The sequence below is a fragment of the Eumetopias jubatus genome, unplaced genomic scaffold, assembly GCF_037043125.1.
Source record: "Eumetopias jubatus isolate StellerSeaLion01/CBP00866 unplaced genomic scaffold, mEumJub1_p1.0 scaffold_1, whole genome shotgun sequence".
NCBI classification, from domain to species: Eukaryota; Metazoa; Chordata; class Mammalia; order Carnivora; family Otariidae; genus Eumetopias; species Eumetopias jubatus.
Genome location: NW_028274807.1, coordinates 160,179,251 through 160,200,400, shown reverse-complemented (window position 1 = coordinate 160,200,400; position 21,150 = coordinate 160,179,251). Strand labels below are relative to the sequence as shown.

The 21,150-nt window shown below is 47.4% G+C and overlaps 1 protein-coding gene across 1 annotated transcript in view; it reads right to left on the bottom strand.

Annotated features, from left to right (window-relative positions):
* PODXL2 (podocalyxin like 2) overlaps positions 1-17,848 on the bottom strand; it is a 35,094-nt gene extending 17,246 nt beyond the window's left edge. Inside the window, exons 1-2 of the mRNA XM_028101832.2 lie at positions 17,779-17,848; positions 11,572-11,850 (exon numbers count right to left, since the gene is read on the bottom strand). Coding sequence (XP_027957633.1) covers positions 11,572-11,850; positions 17,779-17,848 — 349 coding nt within the window. The remainder of the gene's footprint in view (positions 1-11,571; positions 11,851-17,778) is intronic.
* Between the last annotated feature and the right edge of the window lie 3,302 nt (positions 17,849-21,150).

Sequence of the window (21,150 nt, the reverse complement as noted above, 5' to 3'; positions counted from 1 at the left end):
CCAGCCCTGTCATCTCCAGAGACTTGACAAATCACTAAATGCCACACCCTGGCACTCAGACTCAGCAGGACTTTTTTCCTACTTTTTTTTTAATCACCTCTCATCATCCAAAGTTATTCCTGCCTCTCTTACTGTGTGATCTTGGTTCCACTGCTGATCTTGGTTCCACTGCTTGGCCACTGTGTGACCTTGGACATGCACTTGACCTCCATGTGTCTCCTTTTCCTTATCTGTAAAATAACAACAGTACCTAGCACCCAGGGCTATGGTCAGGATGCACTGAGATAAAACCTGGGCGCAGCCCACACTACACAGCAAATGCCTGATTGATTTTAAGTATTCCTCTACCTCCTCCTCTTTCTTATTATCATTTAATTTTTATATTGTAAAATCATAATAGGAAAAATGGCACCATTTTGGGAGTCTGCTCCACAGGCTGAGGAGCGGGATAAGCACCTGAGTGGTAAATAAGTCAAAGTGAATCCAGGGAAGAGGGCAGGGCAGGAAAGGATCGATGCTTTCCTGACAAGCCTAGGTATGATCTGAGTCTCAGAAAGGTCTCTTACACAGGAACAAGAATTTAATGAGAGACCCAGTGGGGACACAGACCATGAACCAGAGGTGTGGTGGGAAGTAGAACCTGAGCAGCCGGGGGACAGACCCAGGTGGGATGAAAACGGGGATGCCGGAAGAGTGGGTAGTGGGACTAGATCCAAACCTGAGTGTAGACTAACAAGCAAAGAAACCGTGCTCAGTCCAAGAGTAGAACCACGGTCTGATGAACTGAGAAAGATACAACAGCACTTCTGTGATATTCCTGCCAAAAATGTGGAACCTGAATCTAATCATGGGGAAACACTAGACAAAACTGAGGGGTAGTCTACAAAAGTCTAGCCTATCTCCTTCAAAAATGTTAAGGTCATGAAAGACAAAGAAAGACTGAAGAATTTTCCAGAATAAAAGTGGCAAGTAAGGCATGAAAACAAACATAGTACATGAGTGTGGACTGGACAGTGAACTGTAAAAAATAATTTTGTTTTCTTTTGCTACAGTGGACACTGGGGGGTGGGGGTGTGGCAAGTTTGAATACAGTTTGTCATCAAACTCTGTTGTATCCATGTTAATTTCCTGATGGTCACTGTACCGTGATTCTGTGAGAGAATGTCTCTGTTCTTAAGAAATATACACTGAAGTATGTAGCGTAAGTAAAGGGACACTGTGTTTACAACCTACTGTCAAATGGTTTAGAAATAAAATTGTATGTCTCTAAGTATATACACATATTTGGTAAAATGTTAACACTGAGGGAATCTGAGTGAAGGGTGTATGGGGATTATTCCTGCAAATCTTCTGTAAATTTGAAATTGTTTTTTAAATAAGGAATTAGAGAGAGGGAGAGAGCATGCATCACTTTAAGTACTGGCTAGTGAACATGCTAGGGCCACCAGAAGAGAAGTGAAACATGGCAGGGGACAGGGCAGGTCATCCTGGGCTAGGAGCTTCCAAAGGCTCCAGGAGGAAGGAACACAGTTGCTGTGAGAGGTGAATGATCTTAGTGGATGGGGAAGAACGTGCTTTTCCCACTAAGGTGTCCAAGGAAAGAAGACCAGGCTTCCAGAGACTTGCAACACTGGCCTGGGAGAGGAAGCTGGAGCAGTCATTTTGGAGAGGGGATAAGGGGGTGAATTGGCAATGGAGGAAGAAAAGAAAAGCAGGGGGATGGAAAAGGAGAGGGATGCCGGAGAGGATGGCACCACAGTAGGCAAGGCACAATGGGCCCGGCAAGGCAGGTGGCTGCCCCAGGCCCTGGTCTCCCAGTGCAGTGACAGTGGTATGTCCTGAGCCCTGTCCACTGCTCTCACCAACAGCTGTGACTCCACACGGGGAGAGCCTGTCCTGCTTAGTGCCCTAGGCTTTGCTTCCTATCCCACCTACTTCAGCATCTAGAGTCAGGACAGGAGGGTCCCGCAAACCCCAAAACCTGTCTGGGACAAAGGTGTACCTGCAGAGCACTCCCTGCACACCCCATACCTGGACACAAGTGTGAACAAGCAGCGATGCCCAGGAGACATGTTCAAGACAGCAGGAAAGCCAGTCAAAGCCTGTCCCCTGCCCCCAGGAGGGTAGCAACAGCTGGGACACTGAAGAGAGGTGAAAGGTCCCCCACAGCTCAGACCCTCCAGAGGGGGCTCCGGCTTGGCCTCAGAGCATGGAAGGTCAGGGAGTGGCTATGCTGCAAGGACACTCAGGAGACGGGCAGCTCAGTCTCCTTGCTGTCGGTCAGACAACAGACGAATGCCTGGAACCTCCGCCAACCTCTCCCCCCTGCCTCCACAGCTTCCCTCCCTGAACACAGGGTGCCAGCTCTGTGAAGTTGCAGTACCCCCTGGTGGCCTTCATTGGAAACTACATCTTCCCCAGAGTCCGAGGGAAATCAGGCTTCCAAAGGACACAGCCTTCCTTTTACAGATAAGGAAAAGAAAAGCTCACAGAGGGGAGGACACTTGCTCTAAATTGTGAAACTACACTTATCACAGCTGTAAAGTTTTAAAACTCAGGCTTGTACATGATTAAAGCCAGTCTTTGAAGACATGCCTGCTCAGTTAGGCCAACGCCCAGACTTGGCTTCAGACGCCAGGGAGGAGCAAACTGACAGCAGGAGCATCACCCCTCCCTGTCCGTCTGCACTGCAGGCCATGGCCCATCTCTTGGAAGCTGGGCTTGAATCACCAGACTAGTTGACAGGTAAGGACTCAAGGCTCAGCTTCAAGGTTCTGCAGCCAGGGGCTAGAATGCTGGGTGACCAGCCTCTAGGCCCACCCACCACCCCTCTGGGACGTTGAGGCTGAGGTGAAATGACATGATGCATTCAAATCACCTCACCCAGAAAACATGCTCTTCTCCCTGAGGCCATCTCTTAAAGTCGAGCTGCTGTCACACTCCACACCCCGAGCTCACTGCAGGTGAATCTGCAGGCAGGTGTTCCTGCAATGGGACTCCAAGGACCTAGGGGTTCTAGCTCAAGAAGGCACCTGGGAGGTCATCTGGATAGGAAATGGCTAAGTCTAGGTAAGATGGGTTGCCGCCCTCTTCAAGAAGATGCCTCCTTAAAGAGGCTTTTCTATGTTGGTGGCTTTTTTTTTCTCCCCAAATTCCTTAACCCAACTGCCGTGGTTCCTCTACAACTTAAACCCATTTCTGTTTTATCTGCTTAAGTGAGGAACTTCTGGGAAGCATCTTCCTGGGGATAAAAACCTACATATTTTCTCAGTTGCTCCAATTTAGCCTCCTTTGCCTGGGGCTCAACAACTGGGATTATCCCTCATTCTCAACCCCCTCCCCCTGTCATTCTTCATCTCTTGTGGAAACTCTGGATTCACCACAGTTTTAAGAGTGGTTACAAAATCGGCAGGTACACAATAAATTTTTGCTGAGTGAATTGCTGAAAAGCGAACAAGATTCACGAGCTAGAAGCTAGCTGATGCAAGCTGGAAAGTAAGGCTTTTTGACTCAGGCAGCATGGTCTGAATTTAACACAGCACTCACACTGCACTCTCCCCGCTGGACATGATCTGGCGGCTTGGAGGCAGCAGGGGGCCACTCTGATGAAGCTCCAGACCTCTGGACAACTTGGATTCTCCAGGCTTTTTCTTTTTCTTTTACTCTCACTCTGGGGGCTGGCTTTTGTCCCCTAAATAGATCGTGTTGCATCTCCTCTCTCCTATGTTTCATCAGTTTTGTAAGTCTCTTTCCCCAGCTTATCAAGGTCACACTGGACTTCGTTTCTGCCTTCCAGGGTAGCCATAATCTCATGGATGACCCTTGGCAGCCGCTGAAATATTAATGAACTGACTCCCCTGTTTAAGACGTGAAATTAAGACAGGCACCAAGCCAGTGGCCTTGGAAGATCACTTTAAATGTCCCTTTTGCTTAATGTCAAATCACTGAAAATTGCCCCGAGTGCAACACTCAAGCCAGCTATTCAACCAAGTGTTAATATAAAACACTCACGAAATTCACAACAGACTTGCATAAAACAGCGGTGCAAGGGGAGAAGCTTTCAGTATAATTAAAAATGACTTTTTAATGGTCAACCTCAGTAGTCATCAAAGAAATGTAAATTAAACAAGATGATACAGTTTTGGGGCTGCCAACTTAACAATATACGTATTTATTTAAAGATAATACCGAGTATTGGATAAGTGCAGGAAACAGGTACTCAATCTGCTACTGACAGGAATGGAAATCAGGCCCCACTGGGGGTGGGGGGTTAACATGAATGAAAAGCTTTAAGAACAAACATTCTGAAGCTGTCATTTCACTCCTAGAAATGCACCGTAAGGAAACAATGAAGATGCTCATAATGACTCGGGTTTCAAGGATTCCCATCATGGCACAGCTCACAGAACAAAAGACTGGAGGCCATCCAGCGCTCAGGCAGCAGGCCACTGACTGAAGGGGTGGTAGCTGGGCCAGGCTTGGGAGACTACTCCCGCCTTAAAACTGTGGGCAGACAGCTCCGTTAGCTCACTTGGAGAGATGCTGGTGCGTGAAAGAGCAGGACCTGTGCACTGTAATTCCATTTTTTATAAAAGCATCTTTTACGTATTTCCCATATGGGAAAAATTTCCAGAAAGATATACGCCAAAATGTTAACATTCGCCAATTCTGGCTGACGGGATTAGGAGTGGTTTTTACTTTCTTCTTTTCTGCATTTTCAAATTTTCACATAATGATACTTATTACTAGTGTAAAACAAAAGTACAGAGATCTTTTTCTTTTTGGAATCTAGGTGCAAGTGCTTCTGTCAGCTGGCCTTCTTAGCAAACATGCCTGATGTGTGTGCAGTGACCCAGAAGGTCAAATCATTCAACAGCAGTTACGGTATCAATGCATAGGAACCATTTTCAGGTCCCAGCAGACTGGCTTTGATAATCTGCTTTCTACAAAATTCATCACAGGCAATAGTAATTTAAGGGGTCTAATGAATGATTTCACATGGAGGGGTAGCAGATCTTAAAGTAGAAATCTCAAATTTGAGATTTCACTCTGCCACTCATTACCTGTGTGATTTAGTGCCACATTTAAACCTCTCTGAGCCGGTTTCCTTAGTTATAAAACAGTGATCCTAATGATACCTGCTTTTATGGATTTCATTGGGCTGCTGTGAGGTTAAAAAAAATGATGTGAATATGATTTATATAATAATATAAGCACTCATGAATGTTCCTTTATGCCCAACCATCACTTGGCATGTACTCCCCTCCTGTTGGTCCAGGACTGTGGGGCACTACCCCCTGGCTTCCAGGGGTGCTTGAGAGCCAGTCTGGACAAGAGAACCCAGTCCCTCTGGCCTCAGGATTGGGTCGTAGATGGGTTCATGACCCAGGGCAAACAAACGAGCCTCCATCCTGAGACTTTCCCAAAAGTGCTGGGGAAGCAGAGTTCTCTCTCTGTTGGGGCTGCTGAGTGAAAGGAGATGACACTGGAGTGACTGGGGGCTCTCTGAGCCACCACCCAGGGACAACGTGCCTGAGAAAGAAGCCAGCTGGGGAAGGCGAGGCATGACGGAGCAAGGCAGATGCTGATGTCCCATTTCAACACCTGGATCCCACCTGCCTGGGTTCTGCAGTTACTAGCCAATCAACACCCCCTTTTTCACACAGGCCTGTGAGCCTGTTTGAGTTGCGTTTCTAGAACTTGCCAACCCCAAAGAGTTATCGCTTTTCTTGTAGAACACTAATTAGTTTGTTCACTAGGAAAATTAAAATTGCATGCAGAGAATTTTATTAAGGATATTGGAGAATGGAAGGGTGGAGGGTGACAGGAGAGACAGCCTTGGGGTGAGTGGGTAACCCGGGAAACTGTTCTTAATCATTAACAATCTTGCCTGAATTACTCGATCAGGTCTTAAGTTGGCTTGATGCTAGCTGGTGGAGGGGCAATCTACATTCCATTTCTTTCTCCCTATTTGGCTGAGACCACTCTTTTCACCTGAAATGTCAGAAAACCATAATATTTTGGGCGCCTGGGTGGCTCAGATGGTTAAGCATCTGCCTTCGGCTCAGGTCATGATCCCAGGGTCCTGGGATCAAGTCCCGCATCAGGCTCCCTGCTCGGAAAGGGGTCTGCTTCTTCCTCTCCTTCTGCTGTGCTCTTTCGCTCTCTCTGTCAAATAAATAAATAAAATCTTTAAAAAAAAAAAAAAGAAAACCATAATATTTTAAAGCTGGAGAAGGCTTCGATCTATCATTCCTCACTTACAGAGGAGAGACTGAAGCCAAGATTGGACAAAGAACCTGCTCAAGGTCACACCGCTCGTCACCAGCCAAGCAGAAAGACCAGTGATTATTTTTGCTGTGGGACCTCAGGATTGTCACTGTAGGAGAAGGAAGGCTCCAGCTCTGGCTCTTCTAGGTCCAACAAACACAATGAGACGTATAGCAAAGTACTCGTGACACATGGTTTCCTCTCTAACACATACCATCTCTGTGCTCCCACAGCAGGCTGCCAGGCCCAGGCGCTCAGGAGCCACTGACTCCAGACTCAGCTCCACCCGTAAGCAAGCTGTGCAGCCTTGGGCAAAACCCTTACCCTCTCTGCGCCTGGGTTTCAGCATCTGTGAAGCAGTGACAACTCCTGCCTGTGGACCCTACAGAGTGGTTGTGAAGTTCAAATGAGCTTATCAAAGAGAAAATTCTATGGAAAAAGATGGTGATATTTACTACATAAGATATAAGACATTACTGCTAGTCCTTAGTAAAATCGTTGAGCTGAGAGGCAACCTAATCGAAAGAGCCAAGGTTATGGAGTCTGAGAACTCAGGTTTGATTCCTGATTCTTACACTTAGTAGCTAGACTGTTATGCAAACTCCTGGAGCCTCAGTTTGTTCACTGGTCAAATGGGAGTAACAATATATACTTGTTTCTGTTGAGATTAAATGAGATAATATATTGAAACACCTAATATGGCACCTGGCACATGCCAGGTGTTCATATATGGGTCAATATCATAATTACTGGGAAGGTAATGGGTCTCAGATTAGGCCCATCCACAGCATGGCTTTCAACAGTCATTGCTCCTGGGAACAGATATATCCATGTCCCCAAGGGGTGTGTTAGGACGGCACTTAGCATGGTCACTCTGACCTCTGGACAGACTCCTCCTCCAGGCAGACCCTTTGAAGGTTCCTTGAGTCTCCTCCAACCTGAGGAGCAAACCCCAAGAGGCAATGCCCTCCTTCCTTCCAGAGAACCCTAGATGGAAGCCTCGGACTTTTAGGGTGAGGAGCAGCAGAGGGCAGAGGCACAGGACACTGTCCTCTCTGGGCTACCTCCCCGTACAAATGAGCCTCACACCTGGAACACTTTCTGCCTCTGTTATGGCCTCACACCATATTATCAAGGTACTGTGAGGGTGCAGAAGCAGGAACAACTAGCTTCACGTCAGGGCCACTGCTAGCTCACAGAGATGCCCCTCCGGGCAGATGACTTAGAAAAAGGCACTCCTTCCATCCAGCCCCTGACCCGGTGAGTAGTGTGCAGGATGCACTTCAGCCCGAGCTCCCCTGCTTGGCAAGGTGCCCTTGGACAGGGCAACACCCGCACAACCATGTGCAGTCCTGCCCACTTGGGAGAGATGAAAAGGCCTCTCAGAAACTGTGTCTTCTGAGCTGGGTGTTGCAGGATGATGACGACAAGGCTGCCAGGCATTTGGGATTGAGAAGAGTGCTCCAGGCAGACAGGACAGGAGGAAGGGCACCACAGGCTCAGGGAATAGGCCTGAGAAGACACTGATTCTCAATCCAGCTCTGTCACATACCAAGTGTGACCTTGTTAAAGCACTTAGCTTCCCTGTGCATCAGTCCCACATCTGCCAAGCGGGGATGATAATAGGCTAACGAACCGATGCAAGCAGGAGAAGGGAAGGAGATGAGGCCAAGGGGAAGGCTGGGCCAGAACATCAAGAGCATTTTCTGCAGTACTAAGACGTTTTGCTTTCATCCTGTGGGTACTGTGTTTTCACAAATTGCCTTGGGGGTGTACAGAGAAGAGACCGACCCGAGGAAAGGCAAGGGCCCAGCGGGAAGGTGAGTGACGAGGGAGCCTGGCAAAAGCAGCCCTCCTTCCACCCCCTCCTCCGGGGCTCTTGCCCATTCTTCATGCAGGGCACCTGAGTCCCCATCTCACAGTCGTTCAGGGCGTCTAGTAGAGATGAGGAGACAGACCACACCGTAGAGCTGGCACAAGGAGAGGAATGGATGCAAAGTGCCCAGAACACATATTCAATGCATGGCAGCTCTTTTCACCATTAAGAGACCCAGAGAGGCTAATGGGAGAAGAGAGATGAAGTGAGAGGAAAAGGACGCAAAGGGAAGGGAGAGGCAGAGAAAATTTGAGTTCACTAAAGCCTCAGGGCCATCCCACTGTGATCCTGAGGAAGGTCCTAGCCTCAGCGTCATGGCTTTCTTGGCCGAGGCCCTCGGAACGACTGTTTGTCCCAGACTAGAATCTCAAGAGTCTACACAAGAAGAAAAGCCCAGAAAAAGACCCAAGTACATCTAATTGTCGAGTGCTTCTTTTCCATGACGAGGGGATAGATTTATCTATGTATCTGTGCTGCTGCAGTAACAGGCTAGCTTTATGGGGGAAATGAACTAAATCCCTATCTTATACCACAAACCAAAGTAAATTACTGCTAGAATAAAGGGTTAGATGCAAAAATTTAAGATGAAAAAAATAAAGGAAATAAAGACGCATATATCTCAGGGAGGGAAAGGATTTTCTAAACATAAAGCAAAGAATAACACATAAAAACATTTCATACATTTCAAAAGAAAGACTGTCCAAGTCTGTAAAAAATTAATGTTATGTCAAAAATTGGTAAAATAAAAAAAGTAATTGATAAACTGGAAAAATGTTTTCTATATATATCAGAGAATGTATCCTTTTTATATGAGGATTGGTACAGTGGTAAGAAAAAATTAAAGCCTCAATAGAAAAAAATGGAAAAGTAATAATAGGTAATACAGAGTACTTATGTTGTACCAAGTGCTGTGCTAAGTGCATTAAATGAATTACTGCATTTAAACCTCACAACTCTATGATACTATTTCCTAGATGGGAAATCTGAGGCTCAGGTTGCTCCTTGCCAAAAATCACATAGCTGTTAATTGTCGGTGCTGAAACCTTGGAATCTGCCTGACGCCAGAGCCTGCTCTTCATTATACTATACCTCAAACTGGAAAGGACTGTAAGTGGTCAGAATATGTATATATACACACACACACATATATGCTAACATTCACTAGGAATCAAATGCCATTTTAATTTACTTATCAAGTTGACCAAGATTTCTAAATGACAAAATGCAGTGGGGTGAAGGGTCCAACAACCTGGCATTCATCCCACCTCCAGTGGCTATGCAAACTGGAAAGACCTTTCTAGAGGCTGATTTGGAAATATTTAACAAAAGCCTATGGAAAGATTCCTATCCTTTGTGGCAGACGTGCTCCATCCCCTCCAGATCCTCTCTCTACCCTTCTCTACCCTGTCCTCTGCCCTGGGAGATGGACCCCAAGAGTCACCACAACAGGCCATGTCCCTGCTTCCCGACCAGACTCAACAGAGGCAGGGGAAGAGAGAGAGACAGGGATCCTGGAAGATGGGAGGGAAGGGGATCAGATATTTCCTCCCCTGGTTTCTCCCCTGCTGGGTCACTGCTCTTGCCAGGATCACTTGCTTTCCACCACTCTCTGTGCCTCCTGGTTCCTTTCATCCATCCCTCCCTCAGTCCCTTTGGGTGTAGGGGCACTGAGTGCTCCACTACCACAGGCCCTGGACTCCTCTGTGGTTGGCCTATCACCTGCCCATGCCTTTCTAAGTTCCTTGTTCTATAAGTAAAACCTCCCTGGACTATCTTAGTTTGGTTGTGTCTTCTTTTTCCGGGTGGGATGCCGATTGATACGTCTTTACACCTAGCAATTTTATTCTAGAAATTATCATGAGGAAACAGAGAAGTGCAAAAATACATAATGATAGTTTTAGCAACATTAAAACTGGAAACAACCTAAATATTCAACAACAATAGGGAGCTGGGTTTTTAAGATTTTATTTATTTATTTGACACAGAGAGAGACAGAGAGAGCAGGAACGCAAGCAGGGGGAGTGGGAGAGGGAGCAGGCCTCCTGCCAAGCAGGGAACCTGATGTGGGACTCGATCCGAGGACCCCGGGATCATGACCCAAGCTGAAGGCAGACACCTAACAACTAAGCCACCCAGGCGCCCGGGAGCTGGTTTTATACATATGATGAGCCACATGATGAAATACTATGTAGCTATCAAAAATCAGGTTTAAAAAGAATATTTAACGATGTGGAAATACATTTATTAAATATTTTAAGTGAGGGGTGCCTGGGTGGCTCAGTCATTAAGCGTCTGCCTTCGGCTCAGGTCATGATCCCGGGGTCCTGGGATCGAGCCCCACGTTGGGCTCCCTGCTCAGAGGGACGCCTGCTTCTCCCTCTCCCACTCCCCCTGCTTTGTTCCCTCACTCGCTGTGTCTCTCTCTGTCAAATAAATAAAATCTTAAAAAAATATTTAAGTGAAAACATTATGATTCCAATTTGGCACATAAGTGACTACAAGGATGTATCCCAAACTATTAATAGTAATTCTCTTTTAGTTGTGAGATTATGGGTGACTTTTGCTTCCTTCTTTGCATTTTTCGTATTTTCTACAATTTCCAGGGATTATTTTCATAATTAGAGGACATAAATCCAAAATATTATATACCCTAAAGAGAAAAATTTGAACTACATTCTGTAACAGCCTGCCACTGTGTGCACGGGCGAGCATACACACCATGTGGCGGTCCAGCATTTACAAACAGGCTCCTGCTGGCCAAGAACGTGCACAGTTGCTGAAGCCAGGAGCATGGCGAGCGTGCTCCGCCACGTCTGCATCCAGCCCCTAACTGCATGCATTCCAGCGTGGCCCCAGGCCTCAGGTGGCTGGCCTCCACAGGTCCATCAGCCATGCTCTGGAAACCCACGAACCAGCTCTGGGGCGTGACCGAGAGAAGGGAGGTGCCTTGATTGGCAGTCAGAGAGACCTCAGGAGGGGCACAGGAACCTTCGACAGGGACGATAGAGCGCAGCAGGGAAACAGCACCCCTAGACCTTGGGAAGCCTCAGCTTGGATCATGGCTGAGCATACGAGCGTCTGTATGAACTTAGGCAGGCTTTTAACCGCTCTGAGCAGCAGTTTTTGCATGTTTACATGGGGAGAAAGTTTCACTCCCAGGCTGTTGCATTATATGGAGTTACATGAGCACAGAACGTGGGTTCCCTAAACAGAAGTGAATTTAAAGAGAAAAGAGCCTCTGGGACCAGTAAGATACTAGGGGTCCCAGAGACTTGGCTCATGTACAGGCGGGCAGCAGCATGGTAAAAGCTGGCAGGAAGAGACAAGAGATGTGATCGGAGCAAGGAAATGGTCCTCTGGCATTTTGCCTAGCCAGCCTCACTCCCTGCTGCAATGAGCACCTACTCTTAGGTGAGAAGAGCTACCTGCAGTGGGTCCCAGGTCCAGACTGGAGTCATTCAGCTCCTCCTCCTCTTCCCAGAAGTACTGTGGTGGCTGCAGAATGCGCGACTCTTCACTCTCTTCACTGGGAAAACCTGAGCCAGGGGCTCCCAGGCCAGCTCCCAATCCCATGGCCTCACTGGGCTCCTCTGAGTCCAGTGGCTCCAGGCCCATGGGTGGCAGGAGGTCCAGCAAGGAGGTGGAGGTGAGGCCCTCTGGGCCAGGCTCATCGGACCCAGCTGCACACGTGCCCAGGGACACTCCTGCACAGACATAAAAGCCAGATAGTTAGGAGAGGCTGGAAAGGCCAGCCTGCCACAGGGTCAAGACACGTCTCCAGGGGCACCTGGGTGGCTTCGTCGGTTAAGTGTCTGCCTTCGGCCCAGGTCATAATCCCAGGGTCATGGGATTGAGCCCCACGTCGGGCTCCTTGCTCAGCAAGAAGCCTGCTTCTCCCTCTCCTACCTACTCGTGCTCTCTCTCACTACCTCTGTCTCTCTCTCTCAAATAAATAAATAAAATCTTAAAAAAAAAAAAAGACATGTCTCCAAAGCAAAGAACCCAAGGGTGCCGGTGGGGACTTGTGGGGAGACACTCCTGACACCCAGGGGCTGCCAGGGGATTGTGAGATGCTGTTCTTACTCCACAAAGGCCAAGCTGTTTAGCCCTCCCCATGGCAGGGGCAAAAGAGAGACCAAGGGAGGTGGGCAGGAGAGAGTGAGGTTCATCTGACTCAGCACCTGCTGGGCATTTGTTCACTCAGAAATGGCCACCAGCACCCATCTTCGCTACAACTGTGCTGGGTGCTCAGGGCACAAATGCAGTGAAGAACAAGTCCCTGCTTTGAAGGACCTTGTGTGCACTCTGTTCCCCAGGCTTCTGTCCTAAGCTGAACATTTTCCAAAACTGCATTAAGAATGAGATTTGTATTTCAGCAATACGATCTCCAGAACAGTCTTTAAAGACTATGTGAGATTGCAGGTCAGACTCAGCCAGCGTTGGATCCCTCTCTCCTAATTTATAAAACAAACGAACAAAACCCAATAAATTAAAGGGCATCTTTTTTCTGTCTCTCTTACCTCCATTCACTAAGAAGAGGAAGACAGCACTATTGGCCAGTTTCACACCTTAATTGCTAGCTTAGTCACACAAATATTACTAACTTGCTCTGTGTCTTCTGGAAAGTTGCTTAAAACCTCTGGGTCTATCTCCTCATCACAAAAAATAAGGAAGGTGGTTGAAATGACCTCCAAATTTTCTTTTCCAAAACTAATGTTCAATGATGCAGTAAAGAGTTACGTCCTGTTCTCCCCCTGTTATGCACTGTGCCCTGGCCTGAATAGTTTATGGAAAATTTTCACGATGTTTAAAATAAAAAATGAGAGCTAACACTATTGGTGCTGTGTGCTAAATGCTCTGCAAGCGTTATCTGAAACTGATTCTTCACAACCACCCTATGAAGTCGTGGTAAGCCCTAAACTCGGCACCCAGAGTATGGTGGAGACTGAGCATGCCATGTATGCACGGTCGGACAACACAGGACCATGAACACAACATCTGATCAAAAGGAAAGCCTTCCGAGTGAAAGGGGCTTAACACAGTTAAAAGGTGTGGATGAAGATAAACAGGTCTTGAAATCAAACACAGGAGGATATTCTAGTAGAGAGAGCTTGGGCCAGGGAAGCAGGTTTGCGTTCTGCCTTCCCTGAGTGAGCCACTCTGGGTAAGCTGCTTTTCCATCGGGGGCCCCAGTGTCCTCATCTGTAAAGCAAAAATTCCACAGCCCTCAGGGAGGCAGGGGTCTCAAACGAGGTAAGCTCTATGTGAACAGTGCTCCAGTGAGCAGACTTCCAGAAATCTAAGTATTATTATCCTTCATAAAGAACAGAGAACTGGGACATTCTTGGCCAGGAAAAAAGAACATTCAAGAGAGACAATGGTCAGTATCTTCAAATATATTAAAATAAAAGGTTTATGTGAATGATAAAGACCAGAGTTATTCTACGTGACTTCAAAAACCAAAACAAAACAAGGACCGATGGGTGGAAACATGGGACAGCCTCCAAACCTCAAAAAGCCTTTAACCAGAAAGAGGTAATGCCTAGGGCTACCTGCGCCCACCTGCCCAGCTCCTGCTCCTGCTTCCGGCCCCGGCTTCTGAGAATTACTCCGTGGCCACTCCCCGTCTAGGCTAGGCACCACACCTAGTACCACAGCCTTCTGAACCAATTACTTTCCTCTCAAACTGTAACAGGCCATCTACGGCCTCCTTTCCTCACTCACTGTGTCTCGTGTCTGAGTCAACTTGGAGTGTCCAGTGCCTCGACAGTCTCTGAAAAATGATAGGAACTCAAGAGGTGTTTGAATAAATGAACAAATAACCGTCTTGTTTCATAGGTGAAATAAGGGAGAGCTCAGGACCTAAGGTCAAACAGCTAGTTAACAGAAGTGCTGTAATTAGCTGGTTTCTCCCCTCAAAAATGACCATTGTTTGAAAAGTGTAGTGTAAGTTTTAAATGTGATATCAGCAAATACAACAGCCCTGTTTTGTAGAAGTGGTACCCCCAAGATTGTGGGAGCCAAATGCGATAAACTTACCTGGAAAAAACACAGTTCACAAAGAAAAAAGTCAACTGACAAGAAATGTTTGTAATAATTATATAAACATTTTACAGATCTCCAGGTCACCTGAGCAGCCAATCTTTGAAAGGGCCATTGGGTGAAAACCTTTATCAATAGACACCAGCCTCTAGTGGGTATGTTTGGGAAGACATTATGTCAGCCTCTTTAGAAAAGTGCAAACTGGTTTTCTTTAGGAATTCTTGGGATTTTAGCCGCTGGAGGCTCAAACTTGCATTGCCTCTTCAAAAACCTGAGAGCTGCCTCTCTCAGAGCTGAACTGGGGTATGGTGGGAGAGAAGTCAGTCCCTTCTAGGCCTCCACAGTAGCGTGGATCTTGAGGAAACTGCCTCGGCCTTCTCAAGGGAAGTCCGACCAGGAGTCCTGTTGATTTCCCACCTCTGGAAATCAAATACTATGTAGTCAGTGAAGCTCTCTGTGCAGAGGACTGAGTGAGGTCTGGTGAGTTCACTGGGACCACGCCCTACCATTTCCACAATGAGGTGAGTTTCTCCATTCTCTGAACGTCTCTCCTCCACCTGGCAGGCAGAGAAGCCCCCGTTTCCTTCCACCTTCTCCCCCCTCCCTCCTTCTCTTCCTTTCCCAACCATCCGATATGAATGAACAGAGATTTTGATAATCTTGCCGAAAAGCTGTGTGTGAAAAAAGGAATCTGGGTTTTCATTCCTTCTCCAGTAAATAGTTCCATTTTCTTGAAGTTCTTTTTCCCTGTGATGATTATTTTTTCTTTATATAGACCTTGATATTTTCAAAAACCTTGGCAATGGGTAATTATTTAGGTAATTTCGAGAGGTTGCTTATTTTCAAACTTGCCCACCAAAATAGTAGCTGAACCCTAAGAATTCTGTGTATAATTGCTTTTGAACTTGATAATTAATCTGCCTTAATTGAGACTCCATCTGATTTAAAATTTCAGAATTACCTTCTCCGTGACTGATTTTCTTTTTTCTTTTTAAAGATTTATTTATTTAGTTTGAGATAGTGTGCACACGCGCGCACACACACATGCGCGAGTTGGGGGGAGACAGGAGAGGGGAGAGAATCTCAAGTAGACTCCATGCTGAGCACAGAACCCAACACAGGGCTCAATGTCACAACCCAGAATCACAACCTGAGCCGAAACCAAGAGGTAGACGCTTAACCAACTGTGCCACCTACGCACCCCTGATTTTCTTTTTTTCTTTCTAGCACCTATAATTTTCTGATACTTCGTCACTCCCAACAGAGAGAGGGAGAGAAAAAGAAGGCACATGAAAACAATTTGGGGACCAGCCTCAAAGAATTGAAAATCTGACCCCAACTCAGAAAAAGAGATAAAGAAAGCAGGCTTATATCTCAGGGGGTGAAAAAAACAAGGCCTTAGTAATCTGCATGTTTTATCTCCCCTGCAATCTGCTCCTGATCCAAACATCCTTTTCTGATTTCCACCATCAGCTGCACCCCTACCCTTCCCCTCATCAGCAGCTTTGAAGTACAGCTCTCCCTAAGCCCTTGCCAGACACCAATACCGGAGCTGCCCAGCAGCATCTGCCACACGGCCCCCACACCCTTAAGTGTCAGCTACAACAGAAGTCGTCTAGAACAATCACCCTACCACACACACACTTACACTCATGTGTGTGTCTGGATGTGTCCGAGAAGCAATGCCCAAGGGTTCTTGAAGAGTGTCTACAGAAAGGTATATAAGAAAGAGACATACTAACAGACACATATGTCACCAAGAGGTAGGTAATAATGTACATCACGAAGTGTGTAGGGGAGGGAGGAGGTGGGAGGGAACGTAGAAGGAGTAAAGCTGCCCACAGTCATCTATGGCTAGCCACAGCTGGGCATGGGTCCTGACACACTTTGCTTGCCAGTTCTGGTGTGGCTGTTGCACAAAGAAATAGCAGACTAATCAATATATAATTTATTTGTTCAATCTCACCTCTTCCAGCGAGGATTCAAGCTATGCAAACATAGACATAGGTGTGTGTGAGTGCATGAGACAAATACCAATGGACATATTTCTGTGCACACCACTTAGGTCCTTACCCATCTCTGGACTGATGGTGGCGAAAACGTACCCTCGTTGAACTGACCCTTCCCAGGGCATGCTCAGGAGCATGAGGCCCCTTTCCCCTCCCAGTCATTTTCCCTGGGATTCTGTCACTATGGGCCCATGGCAATGGCCCATCTCACTGCCACCATCAAGCAAAGACCACTCTCCCCCTTCGGGCAGAGACCCTTCAAAGGCCTCTCCTTCACTCACACAGATGCACACCTGTGCCTGCATCTTTGGGGGTTAACTTCACGGGAGGTGACTAAGTAGCCAGTGTCCCAGGTCAACTCCCACGTACACACGCACACACATTATACTCCTCTGTGTCCATCAGAAGTGGAGTCACTCAAGGCCATCTGATAAGTGAACATGTAAACCATACACACACATGGGCGCACACACTCATTTCAGTGTGTCTTTCCACCAACACCAATTAGCAATCGCCCCTTAATATGTACTCATGGCATACTCTCCCCTCTGTTGTGTTGGCCACAGGGAGAAGCTGTTCAGTCATGTCCTTATTTGACCCACCTCTGCAGACAGCACTTCTACCCATCCCCATTCAATGGTGGTGGCCTATCTGGGAGGCTGCCACATACCCTGTGCCCACCTGCCAGGCACACACCTGAATTCCGTGTCTGCCGCTGGGAAGGTGTTCAGCAGGCTCTGTCACAGGCACATCTATTTCACACCTGCCCCCCCACTCCCAACCTGTCATCGTCCACACACACTGCCCTTGTGCACTGCTGAATGGAAACCACATCTCAGAGTGTCTCTCACACTCATCCCTGCGTGGCAGCTGCGCAGGCTATCCAGCAGTGTCACTGTCACAAGCAGAGACCTGGTTGCTGTCATACCTCTTCTTTTTGTCAGCTCCTAATAAAGTTGCCCAAGCAGTCTAGACAGCCATTCACAATGACACACCCTCCCTCCTGTCCGGTAGCACCACACGCGCGTAAACACACCCCCCTCATTGTCGCAGCAGCTGTGTGTACGGCTCTTTGGCACTTTCCCCCTCGGAGCCGCAAGACACCCGCGCCCACGCTCGCTGTGGTGGCCACACGGGACCTGTAAATTCCGTCTCCCCATCCCTGTGTGGCTGTCGCGGAGCTGGCAGCCAGGGTCCGCCCTCCTCTCGCCAGTGCTCCCGCCCTCCCCAAAGGCCCCCTGAGCAGAGCCCCCAGGGAGCGCGTGCAGGCGCGCCCGCCGCCACACTCAGCGCGCCTCCCCTGCGTGTGTGTGTATGTGTGTTTGTGTGGGCACACGCACGCCCCCGCGCCAGGGAGCCGCTCTCACACTAGGCACACGCGGTGGCCCCACGCCCCCCAGGCCCTGGGAGCGCGCGTGTCGCGGACCGCGCAGCAGCCCAGCCGAGCCCCGCGCTCCCGCGCCTCGCGCGCCTGCCCCTTTGTTGGCGGCCGAGGAGCTGTCCAGCACCGCGGCCCGCCGTCACCGCTGCCACCCGCCTGTCCCGGCCCCGCTGCCGCCCGCCCGCGCGGCGCGCACTCACCCCCAGCCAGCAGCAGCAGCAGCGGGGGCAACAGCGGCGGCAGCCCGGCGGCCCGAAGCAGCCAGCCCATGGTGCAGCCGTCGCCGCCCGCAGCCGCAGCGGCGCGGCGCCTCGGCCGGCGTCAGGGGCCGCGCGGGCGGCGGCGGCGGCGCGCGCCCGCCCCATTGGCCCGCGTGGCTGTCACTCACCCTCGGCACCTCCCAGCCGCGTGCCGCGGGCGCGCCCCCGCGGAGACGAGGCGGGCGCGCGGGCGGCCTCCCCTCCGCTTAGCCCCTGGCGCCCAGCCGGCCAATCAGCACCGCAGAGGCCTGGAGGGGCGGGGCCGCGACTGCGACCACCTGGAGGTCCCGGCCTCGCACCTCCCGGCTTCGGGAGCAGAGGCCACCTGCCCGAGGTGCAGCGAAGGAGGAGGGTACGTCGGAGCCATCTAGTCACCCATTCCACAGGAAACATTTCCTGAGTGCCCAAAAGACTGCGGGTGGTCACTTGCATGGAAGGACACTGATCAGAGAAAACAGGAGTGACCCCTGACTCTGTTGACACGAAGAGTGTCTTTAATCCTACATCAAGAGGCTGAATAGGGACTCTAGGAGGAGTGGGGTCAGGGAAGGCTTCTCAAGGGCACTTGAGCTGGGCAAGTTCTCTGCGCCTTGGTTGCCTCAACTGTTTTTTATGGGCTTTCCATTATCAGAGCACTGTTTCTTAACTTTTGTGAAGTGTTTGATCCCTTTTGGCAACTAAAGTTCATTCATGTGCCAGGTACCATGGTAGTGAACAAAACAGCCACAACCCTTATCCTCAGGGCTTAGTCTCATGGAGAACACAAACCTAAAGAAGACCAACAGGACACACATATGATTGCATGATTAAATTGTAGTAAGGTCTGTTAAGAAGTATAAGGGAATATGAGACAGTATAGAAAAGAGCCTTTACACATGCCTTCCTGAAGAAACTACATTTAAGCTGGCACCTGGATGGATGAATCAGTATCAGGTAGGAAGTCGGGTTAGGGAGAGAATCTTCCAGGCAGAGAGAAAAGTGCATTAGTAATTGCTGAGTTAGGATGGAGCTCAGCCTCTTTAAGGAACAGAAAAAAGTCCTGAGCCTTTGGGGATAAGTGAAATTTAAACATCTGCAGCAGCGATAATTTCCTGGAGTTTTACTTTATGTGTAGTATACTCGGAAAACATTGCTTTAAAATAAATTATATTGAACCTGCTTTTTCAAATTATATTCCCATCCCTCTGTCTAAGGGTATATCACTAGGTATTGTAGATGATCCCAAAGGACTCCCCTAAATACTTAGGAGAAATAGGAGTTGGGGAGGAGAGGGATAGGGCAGAAATGGATCCCAGGCAAAGGAAAGAACATGAAGAAAATGTAACACAGTATGGTAATAGATAGCATATCATACTTAGGGGGATACTGAGTTTCATGATTAGCATGGGGTCAGGAGAGAAGATTAGAAAGATGACTTATGAGCTAAATATCTTGTTGAGTCTTGGTTAATCTGTACGAAGTAGTAAGCCCTCACGTTATAAATGAAGTGAAACACAAGGAGAAAGTGACTGGTCTAAGAATATAATAAAAAGCAGTACCATAAAATTAGAAACTTAAAGGTAAAGATATTCTCATTTAATTAACAGGACTACATCATTTTATTTAGCCCATGGTCAATTTAAACTCCATAGGCCATTTGAGTCAATGGACATGATGGGCTCTGGAAAAGTAGGTAAGGACCTGATAGTAAAAGATCTTGAACATAAGTTTGGGCTTCCATTTCTTCTGTAGGAACAGAAGGCATGTATTTTAGAGAATTCTGAGGGCAGCAGGGAGGAAGAGCAAAATGGCCAGTGGAGAGAATGCTGCAGTAGTCTCAGTGGCAGATGGTAGAAGTCTGACTTAGGGCTGGCATAGCAGATTTGAGAAAACACTCCAGAGGCAACCAACAGAACTTGGAGAATGACTGAATTATGTTGACTGTGTTTTGGGGTGCTATTTTCTATGCAAGTACAAGTTAAAGGAGACTTAATTTATAACAGTTCATACAGGGGTGCCTGGGTGGCTCAGTCAGTTAAACATCTGCCTTTGGCTCAGGTCATGATCCCAGGGTCCTGGGATTGAGCCCCATGTCAGGCTCTCTGCTCAGCAGGGGAGCCTGCTTCTCCCTTTCCCTCTCTCTCTCCCTCTGCCTGCCGCTCCCCCTGCTTGTGCACGCTCTCTCTCTTTCCCCCTCTCTGTCAAATAAATAAATAAAATATTTTTTAAAAAAAGCAGTTTATACAAAAAGCCCACAAATAGGTAATGGCTACAAAGTGTAAAGCAATTTTGGATTTAAAATGAGTACATTATCCAGAACAAGGAAGTTAATAGTCCTATTATTCTGAACTGTTTGAACTTAACATTATATTTTTATAATAACCTTTTTGTTTTTAGGAAGAACCAAGTAACAGAAGAGAAATCCAGAAAGATGTCATGAAAACCAACTGTTAAAACTGGGAGTATCTAACTTGGAAAAGAGAAAACTAGGGTGCATCTAGACCTGTCATCTATCTCCTTCTTTCCTCTGTTACAATGAAGGAAACATCCCCTCTTTATCACTGGCCAGTCTCCTCCATCATTGTATTCTTTATCTCCTCTTCAAGGACTTCCATATTAAGGTATCCCTTTTCTGACAGTGTCAGTTTTTCTTTCTCTGAATCATTTTCATTAGATACGAATGTGATCCAGAACCTCCACCTTAAAAAAAAAAAAAAAAAAAAGGGAAAGAAAAAAACTGAGGGATGTGAAATCATGCTGCTGGTACACTGAATACATGTTCCTGCTTTCCCCTCTTGCTCTTGATTCCTAGAAATGATAGGAAAGATAAATATATACACCTAAGTCCAAAACAGCACTAGAAAACAAGATGGGATCAATTGGTGGTCTAAAATGAGGAAGAAATGCTTGGAAGATAAAAAGCAAGTGAGATTTAACTGATGGAGGGAACCACAACCCAAAATGCATACCTGTCTAAATAATCTTAGGTTAAAGAGTAAATCACAATATAAATTTTAGTCTATTTAGAAATTAATGATGATGTGAGAACATTGCACATCAAAATCCATAGGATATAGCCAACAATTCACAGAGGTTTTATAGCTGTAAATGCATTTGTTAGGGGAAAAAAAACACAGGTTAAATGTAAATGTACTAAATGTAAATGAACTAAGAATTCAATTTAAGAAGCTTTAAACTACACAAAAACACACACTCCACACACAGGGATCAATAAATTTTTATTGTTGTTAAAATAACAACAGAAACCCAGTAGAACTGATTGCTAAAAGCCTGTTATTTGAAAAGATAAATAAAACAGTCAAAGCTTTAGTA